The sequence below is a fragment of the Perissodus microlepis genome, chromosome 15, assembly GCF_051167445.1.
Source record: "Perissodus microlepis isolate ML-2025 ecotype Zambia chromosome 15, ASM5116744v1, whole genome shotgun sequence".
NCBI lineage: Eukaryota > Metazoa > Chordata > Actinopteri > Cichliformes > Cichlidae > Perissodus > Perissodus microlepis.
Window position 1 is genome coordinate 11,146,884 of NC_140475.1, and position 13,029 is coordinate 11,159,912.

Sequence of the window (13,029 nt, forward strand, 5' to 3'; positions counted from 1 at the left end):
AAACAAAGCAGCCACAACATTAAAACTATTTACGAGAGAAGTTGTTAACAACAATTATCTTGTACTCTGAAAAGCTGGCTCTCAATAGTCACGTGAACGTTACTTTGGCATGGTTCACCCACCTTCACATTGCTAGAGACCAAGTATATCGGACATGACGACAGCAATCCTGAAAGGCAGAGGCCTCCCCAGAAGTGCAAAAAGTGATCAGGAATAGCTCAAGCAACATGTCAATGAGCCCAAGATGTTGAACTCCCAATACCCATGGGATGTGCCTGAGTAAGCCTGATCAACAGAGGGCACCACTGTCAAAATGTGAGACACTAAAGAGTCAGGGCTGCTATGTCATCACAATGACCAAAAGAAATTTGTGCAGGTGGTTTTAATGCTGTCGCTGATCGGTGTGGATATTGTACTTGCTCACTGTCACTTGTATGAGATACTGAATCCTTCCGTTGCTAATCCTCTTTTTTGACTTGCTCACTTAGTTTAAATGTACTTTTACAAAGTTTTATCAACACACACTGAAGTTGGACAAAGACAAAATCAGACAGACGAGTTGCTCTCTGTTCAATGGTATCATCAAACTTCGTACAGTCAGTTGGGACAAGTATCAGATGCAGGCACATTTACAATATGACACTCGTGCTACATACACGTAGCATGCAATATGTACAGTATATTTGACAAGTAAGGTGTCTCAAGAAAACTGCAGTCCCACCGTCCTTCCAGGTAAGCTTTTGCTTCACAAGCTCTGAATCCTTAGAATATAGTTTTCTTATATTAATCTTCTGTGCTCAAATATCAAATATGAGCATCTTGTCATTTCAAACGAAGAATACTCATTTATGTTAAAATACAAAGTGACCTCAAAGATAGTTGAATAGAAGCTAACCCAGGAGTATAGAGGAACGTCAGCTCTCTGTTCTCTACTTTAGTTCTTCCCACTGTGGTGAGTATGGACAAAGGAAGACAGAGACACTTTCTCCACAAAAAGAAAAAAAGGGAAACAAAACAGGGGCACCAAATCTAGACCACGTTTTTTCCTGCCTAAACAGCCTCTGATAGACATTTTTGCCCAATCTTACCTCCTCTACCACCTCCATTGTAGAATTGGTGTAGATTGCTGTTTGACATCAAGACTTTTGAGGGTGTTGGGGAGGAGGGAGGAGTAAAATAGAGTAAATGCGCAGTTAGAAAAACACCCATTTTTACCCCATTACCCCAGTGCGTGTGTGTATTAGCACAAAAACTGAGTAAATATTTATTTGGTCAACTATTTCTTTGTTGTAACAATGCTTCTTGGCAATAAATCTTGGAGAGGCAGCTGTTTTTTACCCTTAATTGATGCCACATTTGTAAGGAAAATGCATTTGGAAATCCCCCATTATATGGATGTTGGCCTTCAATTTGGAGATTGTACTAAGGCTCACCCCAAATGGTTGGTTTTATGGAACACCAGCTTAAAGTTGCCCTGTGGCTCTATCCAGATCAGTCAAATGTGGCACAACCCATACTCTGCTGCTCAACCCACAAATGCATTTTCCTTACAAATGTGGCACCAATTAAGGGGAAATAAACAGGCTTTCCAAGATTTACTGCCAGGCATAGTTAAAACAAAGAAATAATCAACCAAACACAGATGTGCTTACTTGTTCTGAGCAGAAAATGGCTTGTAATGTCAATGGCACCTTTCTTTTTGAAGGAACACTGATTTCACTAAGACATCCTGTCTTCTGATGTAAATTATTCACGTCCAATGTAAAGAACTGGGAACTAAATCAAGCCAGGCCATCCACATTTATACTGTATTTAAGTCTAAAACAAGCCATACTACAAACGTTACATTATTCCTCTGCAGAATTCATACCAAAAATACTCAAAGAGAGACAGAGAGAGAAAATAAACAAAAATCTAAAACAAACTGGCTCACACTTAAAACCTAGATTACAAAGAGAGTTTTGTAGGAAAGCGCTCCTTTTCTCTCCCTGTCCCATGAGTATAGCAAAGCAGACAGATGTATCGCATCACAGTCTGGTGGCACCAGACACAGAGACTGGGACAGCCATCATACCTGGAAACAGCAGCAAGCAGACTCTGTGATTTTTTTTCTGTCTGACCTTTTTAAAAAAGCTCCTTATTTTCATCGTGGTAATGCCAAGTTACCCATAATGAGATAAACCTAGGCTGTTCTCTCTTCAAGCACCTTCAGATGAAATACTAATGACGCAGATTAAGATGGAAGCAAGTAAAAGAGCAGCAGGGAATCTTGTTCCTGCATATCACAAAGCAGTAGATCATCAAAAGGCTGAATATTTAAAATCAGAGGTGGGATAGTGCAGCATAAAGTGGATTATGTTTTTCTTCTAGTACATTCTATTGGGTTTGCTGTCTAAATGTCATATACACACAAAAACTGCTTAATTTGGCAATACATTTAGACGAATCTGCTTCAATACACTGCATCCGGACACAGGGAAATGTTGAAAGAAGCACCCTAATCAAAATCCAAGTTAAAAATAATCAGAATCTTGGCATGCAATATATTTGTGAGTATCAAAAAGCATGGAATTTCAGTGCTACGGAATATGTGAAGCCCCTTTTTCCTACTAATATTCATGTAAATGAATGGGTTTCTCTACCAGAATGCAGAGTTTGGTTTTCCCATAATTTCGAGCAGCCTCAGTGAATTACCATCAGTCCCCGGATGCATTTACAGCCTACGTAACCCAGTTTTTCAGAATACAGAGTGAGATTATAAATGACATATTCCCCTTTTTTCAACTCTGCAAAGTGGTAAAAAAAAAAAAAGCATGGACATATGGCAAAACTATTATAAATCCATAAATGTGCAATATTTAACTGAAACAGTGCATTTTTAAAGAAAGAGGTTGAATGAAGCCAGACACGTGGGTGACTCAAAAAAGAAGAAACTTCTAGAGTTCAAGTTTGATGAGCAACAACTTCATTACAACAGTAATAACCGTAAAGGCTATTTTGAAACATTAATCTTCCTCCCAGCACACGTAAGTGGTTTTCTAGGTATATTTCTGACTGGTTTACTGTTTGGCCGTTATTTCTGCTATATTCGCCACTCCTCTCTTTCTATGACAAGCTGAAAGATATGTTACCTGAAGTAGGCGACTTGCAGCGGTCCTCCGATGTAGCCGAGCCTTCATTGATGTCACAAAGACCTGTATGAGAGATCACATAATTAAAACAAAAATCAGGTGGATTTTCAAAGAAAATATTGGCTGTTCGCTCTGCGTATGCATAAAAAATATGTTTCTTTAACTTTATATTTTAGTGTCGCCTTGGCTAGGATCTATGTGCAGTCTCATCCGCCATCTGTCAGAGACTATCAAGGAGGTCTCTAGTTTTCTTTATCCAGTTTTAAATGCTACTTCCTCCCTTTCCCACATGCATGTTTGAGTATAAGTGTGTTTATTTGTGTGTGACATTGTTCTGTGAGGCAGAAAGCCAAGCAGACAGAAGTCCCTATTGGCAGAGCAACACAGCTGGATGCCTGATTACTGCTCACACTTGCCAAGCACTGACAAGTGCCAGCCCACTGCTCACCAGTTAGTGACACCAGATGCTCTGCAAGTATTTAATGTGAGCCTTTTTGTGAACATTCGGATGTTTACACATACAGTACTTTGAGTCTGTACTTGCATGTGTGGTTGCTTTGCATACAGCACACATAAAAATCCCTCAACCCACATGGACACACTTTGCTAAATTCATTAATCAAACTTTTGCTCAAGTACGGACAGGAGACTGTTGTGACGTTGCGGCAGTATCAAAACATGCACTGCTGTTTTCTGACACGTGGTGGCAGTGTGTCCTTACTGGAAAGGATACCGTTCGCTGTCCGTGGTAGACAATAGTAAAAAGGAAGGGATGCGTGGAAAAGGGATGGGCTGCGAGAGAGTGGGTATGTGAATGAGAGGCAAAGAGAAAGAGAGAGGCGGATAAACAAAGAGAGAAAGTCAATCGAAGCACAAAGAGAGAGCGAGTATTTGGTCGTCATCGCTCAATCATGCGTCAGCATTGTAGACTAAGGAAGAAAGAGCATCATTGTGGATTCAAAGCGTGTCGTCACTTTATTCATTCTCATATTTGCATCAGTTTACAGTTTAGAACGGGAACTAAAGAACTGTGGGGTGAGCTGTTCTGGCAGAAAAAAAAAAAAGCTGTCATGCTCAGAAAAATGAATAAAATGTTTTTCTTTTTGGCTTCCATAATCTCTCTTTTTATTACCTCCAGAAGGCTGTCGCGTCTTTCTTGGCGACCGGGGCTGTCTCTGGTAGGGGTCATTAGAGCCATAAAGCTCGACCGTCCCCAAGTTGAGGACTACTGTCTTCTGGATGTAGTCCACCACTGCCAGACCGTTACTGTTGCCAAATACCACTCTGGGGATTGGCGACAAAATCAAAGAAGAAGTGGGAAGAAAAGGAGGGGTCAAAGGTTTTAAAACAAGAATAACAAAAAGTTACAGTTAGGAGATTTGATTTTGTTTTGGAATACGTAAACATTGTAGTTGAAGCCCAAAGTCAGGTGGAATCTCTTAAATTCCCGTAGCTGCTGAACTGTGTCGACAGGACTTGAGCAGTAACTTCTTGAACAGCACCGGTATCTGTGACGATTTTGCCTGTAATTTGATTTGCGCTAACTTTGCTAATGTTGCTTTTTACCTTCAGATTAAGCGTCTTAACATAAATAGCATAAATCCCAGCAAAGTCCCAGAAAATGCTTCTAGTTTCAGCTAAGGCTTGCGTGTACTTACAGGCCGTAGGAGGAATTGACGGCCAGACTTGTGATCTGCTGAGGAGGCTCTCCACTCACCCACACTAACTGGACCACCAAATCTACCTGGTAACCCGGAGACTGCTTCAATGGAGTACTGCGCACTCTGTGGATGAAAGGAGGCCATAGACAAAAAAAAAAGGTTTCATAAAAAGAATGACGAGGGGTGCAGCTGGGGTTGTGAAGCTGTTGTGTATTGAGTGGCTGCAGGGGAATGTTGGGGAGGCTGTGGCTGAGAATGCTTCGAGTGTGCTTGAGGCAAAAGGCAAGACTCTTGTGTGCATGAGTATGTGTGCAAGTGATCCTGCAGCTTATGAGAGTTTATGCGAGTGCTTCTCTCTCCCTCTCCAAATAGTTATATATGTGTGTGTATGTGTTTCATACTTGAGGCAGGGTATGTTGCCTCCATCAGAGTTGTTGCTGCTGGTGGAAGGGTGTGAAGGTGGGCCGCTTGTCTGAGGAGAGGCACCGGGCGTCGGGAGCGCTGATGTCTGTTCACCCCCGCCATCTGGAGACTCTATGTCATTCAGCTCGTACTGCATTCGCACCTCTAGTAACTGGATGAGAGGACATACACACAGGTGCACATATTAACATACACATTATAAACGAGGAACATCATGAAACTTCCTCTTCTACATTCTTGTAAACATTAATTCCTCAGGAGATGATGACTGTGTCGCTAAATGGCTTTCATATGCGATCGCAGAGTCACTTTGATGATAAGGAGGTGTTTGATGTTTGTGTGGGAAGATTGAGAGTCTTAGAGGTCCTCCAGTACTGCGATGTTTCATTCCTTCTGAGTCCTCCTTCAGGCTACCCCTTTGCAACCCGCGCCTTTGCAGAGACACACGTGTACGCACTCCTAGATTCACACACACCAATACACACGCAAACTCATCAGCTCCTCTCTTTTGCATTCTGTCAGTCTCATTAGCCCCACTGACATGTGGGAGTGAAGAGTGATCAGTGCCCTTGTTCAGAGACTACCTTCATTTCTGCAAGGTTATTTAGAGGTGTTTGACCTTGTTCTAACACGGACTGTTTCGCCTAATTACAGCTCGCCATTGCTGCATGTAGCGTTCTGATCCACATTACAGCATGTGGCGTTTAGGACAAAGGGCTCTAACATTTCTCTTCTGCGTGCATCAATGCTTACTGTCATTCACCCACAGAAAACTGCAAAGCTTTTAAACATGAACGTAACTGATTTTTAATCTCTTCCAACAGCTACTAAGAGGCTCCTAAGCAAGGCACTTGAAGTCTATAAATTCATAATTGCTTCTCGCTGTTTGTTTGAAAGAACAAAACATTTGGGCATTTAGGACAAACAGTGCTGAACACAAAAAGGGCATCAGCTAAACGCGCCACAGTGCTGCCCACATGCTTTGATTGACAAGTGAACACTGCGAAGTCTGCTGCAACAACACCTCAGCAATGACTGTTCACAAGAAATATGTTGCCAGGACTAGAAAGATAATCTCATGCTAGACACTATTTTATTGCTTTGCTACCACAACCAACAGCAACAGCAAAGCATATATGCACAGTTTCACGCTAATACAGAAGCTGTGAGCATACGCGGAGATAATAACGGCATTTCTCTTTATTTCATTAAGCACCTGCTCACATCACACCACCATTAGCATTTATATCGCTATCAAAGCAGGTCATAATGATGGTCTAGCTTTGCTTGTTCACTGCTCTGTCTGTTGGCATGGTAACCATACTGCCTTTGACTAGGCAGATCTTTGAGTTCATGTGGTTGTGCATATGCCTCAACATCTGATGCTTAATTTATAATACCGCAGTTGTGTCCGTTTGCTTACGGAGAGGGGTTTTGGAGCCACGCAACCAACCACTGCCAGACGAATGTGGATGACACTGTGCATCGGTCAAATGCAGATTGGTTGACGAGTGGGCTGATGTCATGCCAGAAAGTGATTGCCTTCATTTGTAGTATTGTAAATGACTTTTGGCTGATAATTTGTCAGACATATTATGAACGATGAAATCATTTTGAGCCAGGAAATGGCTTATAATGTAAAAAACTGAGTAGGTACAATAACGCAGAGTTATAAAAATACTCACAAAACAGGTAATTTCTTAATTTTATCTCCAGTGCTTTGTAAATCCTGTTGACTACGGCCTATTTACCAATTTTAAGAAATAATATGAAACATAAAAAACATCTGCAATCACTTTTTTGCAGATAATCTTGTTTTTGACATAAGAACAGGGAAGGGAGTGTGAAAAATACAAACAGTGGCTGCAGTGGACACTTCATTGTTTTTAACACTCGGTTACACTTCAGCTCTTTGTATCTCATAACTTAGTTTCCTCCGAGGCAAACTGATGGACCAAAAACAAAACAAATAGTAGCCCACAGCTCTACAACATATTTCTGACAATGCACCCAGTGAACAACAGCCATTTATGGCAGGCAGATGGGCAGTCCATCTCTGCTTTTCACCCTTAAAATGAGTGGTTAGGGCATTTCATGTAAATCCCTTTTTTTGTGTATTAGGAAGCGACATATTACAAAAGACGATTAGGAAAAACATGAAATTCCTGGAAGTTGAAGACCAAAGGTAAAACTGAAGACTGATACCCACCTGAACCACCTCAGTAGTTACTTCCAGCTTACTGAAGCGGTAGATGATAACATTGGCTGACACACCGGCCACACACAGCATCCGGCTCTCAGGGCACCAGGCCATGATCTGAATGGCAAAGGGGTCTTCATCTGACACCTCAGTGCTGCCCTTGTCCTCCTTAGACCTGTTCCTGTCAAATATCTTGGCTGTTTTGAGTTTATAGAGCACCTGGAGCATTACTAGAAAGAAAGGAGGAAAGAAATAACATCAGGAGGAGCAGCTATATTGAAGCCTATGCTAAAGGAGACGCTCTTACAGGCTTAAATGAATGAGTAAAAAACAAAGTGTCATTTAAATTTTCAAAGTCATTCTGTTTTCTTTCTTTCTTGACTTCCCTCCTTTTGCTTCCAAGTTAAATTGAAACTCAAAGTGTCCTTTGCCTTTTTCTGTTTAAAAGCTAATAAAATAGTCAATAAAAGAAACTATATTTGTAATTTATGAGCTTAACCTACTTGCAGAGGCATCCCAGAACTTCACAGTTCCATCAGCGTGCCTGGAAATGCATGGGAGTGAAACAAGACACAAATGAAGGGCCATGTCAGTTATAACTTTTGACTTTTTATGTGAGCAAACAACACCAGCCAATTTGTAACATTTGCAGGGAAAGAAAACAATATCAGCCCTGGTAACAAAAATATGTCAGAATTTGCCATAGTAAAGCTTTTACAATCAAATCTCATGAGAAGTGAGAAAATCGAAATACACTTAGAGGGTAAAATGACTGAAAGGTAGGTTATTTATCCCTTAAAAAAATCCTTTACATCAGCCACGCGTCTCTTCTTTGAAACCAACAAGCTGATTCCCAAAGAGCTATTACCCGAAAACTTGGTGTGCGGTGTGTTCTTGAAAAATCTGAGGAAACTGGACAACTGGAGGGCAAATGAAGAAGTCACAAGCCTAAACAAAAACTGGTGAAGGCTATGTCGAGGTTTGATCCACCATGCAATATGGTGCCATCTCCAAAGCATCAATAGATTGATGTGAAGGTCAAAGTGATAATGATGCTATATAGAGCTATTTAAAACATGTTTGTTGCTGCCATTATTTTGTATTGATAACATATAGGTATTCTTTGGGCCTCTGACATCTTCTTAAAGATCAAATAAGTCAAAACTTTTATATTCTAGATTCTAAACATCACATTAAAGATTCCATCCAAATATCATGTCACATTTGACCTCTGACTACAAGGTCAACTGTTTGATCTGAAAGTCAAAGTGATTATAATGCTATATAGAGATATTATTATATTATATTCACAACATATAGACATATATGGAATATATGGGGATTCTAAATATGACGTTTCTTTGGACCTGTGACCTTTTCTTCAAAGTCAAATAAGGTTAAACTTTCATAAAATGTCTTCTACTGTTAAAAGGATGCTTGCATTTCTTCTTCTTCTGTTTGTATAGTGAACATTTAGATAATGATACTGGTATCTGGGTATTCTTTCAAGTTGTTCCCAAAACGCATTATATTTTTAAAGAAGGTATTGTCAACATAAAGGGAATGAGCTATTTCTAGTTAGTTAGAAATATACTGTAATAAGCTCTCGTTACTAAAGTAGCAACATTTAGAATCCCCATATGTCATTTCATATATGCCTGCATGCTGTCAATACAAACAAAAAAAATAGTTCTATATTGCATTTTTATCACTCTGACCTTCAGACCAATCTTTTGACCTTCAAGGAGAGGCGAAACGTAGCATAATTTAAATCTTCATACAGTAGTTTCTATTTGTTAATAATACACACTACACTTGTAAGAAAAATAGTTTCAAAGTTCTAAGGCTTTTTGTCAATTTTTGACAAATAAATCACTAAGTTAACCTTAAAGACCTCGGTGGATATGTGGCAAATCTTAACAGATTGTTCACATGACCCCACTCTACACCCCTACAAAGTTATTCAAAACTTCTCAAGCTATCATATTTAGAGACAGAACGATACGCATGCATGTAAACACTACCAAAAACATAACCTCCTTGGCAGAGGTAATTAGAGACGACTCAAGCCTTTTGCGCAGCGCTGTCATTTGTGATTTTTTTATAACTATAACAGTAAGAAATAAATATATAGCCAGAAGTATTTGGGCATCTGAACAGCTCCAAAGCAATATCAACATAATTCAGATCACAAGACGTCCTAATGATATAACGAGGAGATATATTCTAGACATACACGGGTTCCCAACTCACTAACAAACATTAGAAGAAGAAAACATTCAATAATCCATTAATATCCAAGCGCTTCTAGACAAACATAAAGGCGTAACATCAATATGTGTTATAAAAGAATGCTTTCGTATTGATAATTGACAGATTTTCTATTTGGTGTCACAAAAAAATGCATGTCATTTGGCTGTTTTTCTTCTTTGTTTTGTTGGCAATTCAGCTAAGTGGAGAGGGAGAGAAATACTGTGCAGGCTGTGGCACTCTTCGAAGGAAAAAAACCTGGGCAGAATAATAATGTGGCACATGGGGGAGAAGAGACAAGGAGGAAGGAGAGGAGCAAGAGCCTCCTACTGCCTAACCCATACCTCAATGTCACTCCTTTCCTGCATGTGTTCTGTTAAAAACACCCACCCCCAGCCCCCCTTGTTAACAGCTTTGAGAGGGATAATAAGCATCAAATGGGAGCAAAGTGCACATGATGGGAATATATAAAAACTTGGTGACCTGACAGTGCAGGAGAGGGGAAAGCAATTGTGCAGGATAATAAAGATAACACTAATGAAATTAGTGTCTTACCCAGTGATGATGATCTCTGGGTAGCTCTGTATGCCTTGACCCCAGTTTCCACCACTAATGGGCCATTCCTGGACAGACAGCAGACAACACACGCGTTACCTTAGTAAATGAGATCGTACAGGAATCACTATGTCAGTAAACAAGGTGTCAATGAACACACTGATTGTGCAAATAGATGACATGATAAACCAGCGCAAGTGTGAGTGCACGCAGGAAAACAAGCGCGAGTCCTTGGTGTACGTCTCTCAGCGTGTCTTGCGATTATGGTGTGCGTCTCCATGTGTGTTAGCGGGGGTTTGGCTATGAACACGCTGACACATACAAAGGTCAACGGGATGACTCACGGTGATCTTTATGTGAGAATACCCTCCCGCAGCTCAGTAAGGCTTGTGCTTAACAGGAAAAAAAAGGAAGAAGCTAGGCTGCCAGTTTGGGTCAGTGCATGCTGACATTTCAGACAGAAAGCCAGAACAAGGCAACAGAGAAAAGAACATAAGCATACATAATGGCTGAAAAATCAGGGGGTCTGTCTTAAATGATACAGAGATGTGAGAAGAGAATGAGAGGAGAGAGGAGGTGTACTGAGGACAGGAGTATCATTAGGTAATACGGCACTATTATATAGTCCATTTGGCTTCATGGAAACATTAAAAAATATGTTTCCGAGGACTAAGACAAATTCACCTATTATGTAGAGCGAGGTATTAATGTACCCTTCATCCTGTGACCTTCTTGTTCTTCATGTATGTAGGCGCATTGTGGGCATTTCTGTTTCTTCGTTCATCACATCAAAAATCTGTGATGGCAACTGAATTATTTCTTGAGTTACTGCAATTAATTTTATATCAAAATATTTCAAAACGTGCCTCATTCAATAATGTGGAGCAGCAGTTAGTTGTTTGTAGTCTCAGACTTCTAATTACAGTTCAGTAACTTCCTAATAATTTGTGTTTTCTGTGACGTTTCCCCAAAATATTCATTTGACACCATTAACAGCTGTGATAGCAGCTCTCTGAGACACAGTCATGCTTTGATTTCATTTCTAACAACAGCATGCTATGCTGACAAAGTGGCAATATAAATATAGGGATGTTTAGCATGTGGTGTCTACCCGAGGCCTGTACTCAGAAGCTGGATTTCAAACATAACCTGCTCTGGACCTTGCTGCGAAAATATTGAGGTGTCTAGTTGATCACTGAAAGCTTTTTGTGTTTCCCAAATGACCACTGATAATATAGATTTTTAGACGTAACTTTATTCCTTGTTTTTCTGCTACGAGCAAATTAAAACCCGTTATTGTTATATAAGTTTTAATACAGCAACATAAAAAAGGGCATGTGAGTCTTGTGCTTTCCGAGCTTATATAATTATATATGCAACTAAGCGTAGTTACTGGTTTGATATAGTTTTTTATATATATTTTTCTTTTATTGCTCTCAAACCTTTTTTACTGCCTGGTTTGCAGCTGAGGGACCTGCTAAAATTGTCTTACACACCATAGGTATGCCTTTATTTATTAATTATTGTGCAATGAGAGCAACATGTCTATGAATTTACAGTGTTTTTTCCCCCCTATCATTACTTTCTTGGTTTAAAAACATTTTAAGTAGCACCTTTTTCATCTTACTTACCACTCACACACATGCAGCACTTTTTATGACGACACTTACTTTACAGCAGTTTCCTTCTCACGCAGACTCACATACCACCTTGACTAAAGCAGCTGTATTTCATTTCATTTTAAGTATATGCTTCTTTCTTTTTATTTGTTTTATTACATCTAAAATATCGCAAAAAGCAACGAATAATGCCACGATCTAAATAACCTCAAGAACAGATCAAAAAACAAAGTCACTGACGTCTATCAGTCTGGAAAAGGTTACAAAGATATTTCTAAAGCTTTGGGACTCCAGTAAAAAAAAAACGAGCTGTGAGAGCCATTATCCACAAATAAAGAAAACTTGGAACAGTGGTGAACCTTCCTAGGAGTGGCCAACTCATCCAGGAGGTCACAAAAGAACCCAGAACAACATCTAAAGAACTGCAGGCCTCAGGTAAGGTCAGAGTTCATGATTCAGCAATAAGAAAGAGACTTGGCAAAAAATGGTATCCATGAGAGAGACCCAAGGAGAAAATCTGTACTGACCAAAAAGAACACAAAAGCTTGTCTCACATCTTGATAATCTCCAAGATTTTAGGGGAAAATATTCTGTGGATTTTCTAGGTTTAGGGGTAATTACTTTTTCACACAAGGCCAGGTTTGGATTAAAAAAAACTGATTTTTTTTATTTATTGAGGTTATCTTTGTCTAGTATTACATATTAATATTTGCTGAAACATTTAAGTGTAACAAAAACACAAACATATATGGTGGATGCACTACTTTTAGTCTTCTCAGAATAAATGAATATTTTCAACCATGCAAAACTGCAAATCTGGAAAAAAGAGACATTGCCCTTTGAGTCTATGTCTTAATCCAAAGTCTCTTCTTCACCCACGATATGTTATACAAGTGATTTTTTATTAAGATGTCAGAGGAAGAAGGACACATAATGGCATCTAATGATAAAACGTGCAGTACCTTTTTGCTGTAGCCCTGTCGTTTCTGCCGTGAGCCAACAGAGTAAAGTGCAGGTATGAGGTCCACAGAGCAGTCGGCAAAGTACTCGCAGCAGGTCACAGGAGACTCGTGGATAGTCAGAGGATAGGGGTTCTCGAATATTGGATAACTGTTAAAGACAGCCCGCACATACTCGAGTGATAAGTCAGTCTAAATAAAAATAATATGTCTGCCGGTGTCAGTTGCACT

At 39.8% G+C, this 13,029-nt stretch overlaps 1 protein-coding gene across 1 annotated transcript in view; it reads right to left on the minus strand.

Annotated features, from left to right (window-relative positions):
* Positions 1–13,029, minus strand: part of stxbp5a (syntaxin binding protein 5a (tomosyn)) — a 108,616-nt gene that overhangs the window by 11,339 nt on the left and 84,248 nt on the right. The window contains exons 13-21 of the mRNA XM_084953875.1: positions 12,802–12,949; positions 10,221–10,288; positions 7,919–7,959; positions 7,425–7,645; positions 5,194–5,366; positions 4,790–4,915; positions 4,264–4,415; positions 3,132–3,194; positions 1,089–1,142 (exon numbers count right to left, since the gene is read on the minus strand). Coding sequence (XP_084810001.1) covers positions 1,089–1,142; positions 3,132–3,194; positions 4,264–4,415; positions 4,790–4,915; positions 5,194–5,366; positions 7,425–7,645; positions 7,919–7,959; positions 10,221–10,288; positions 12,802–12,949 — 1,046 coding nt within the window. The remainder of the gene's footprint in view (positions 1–1,088; positions 1,143–3,131; positions 3,195–4,263; positions 4,416–4,789; positions 4,916–5,193; positions 5,367–7,424; positions 7,646–7,918; positions 7,960–10,220; positions 10,289–12,801; positions 12,950–13,029) is intronic.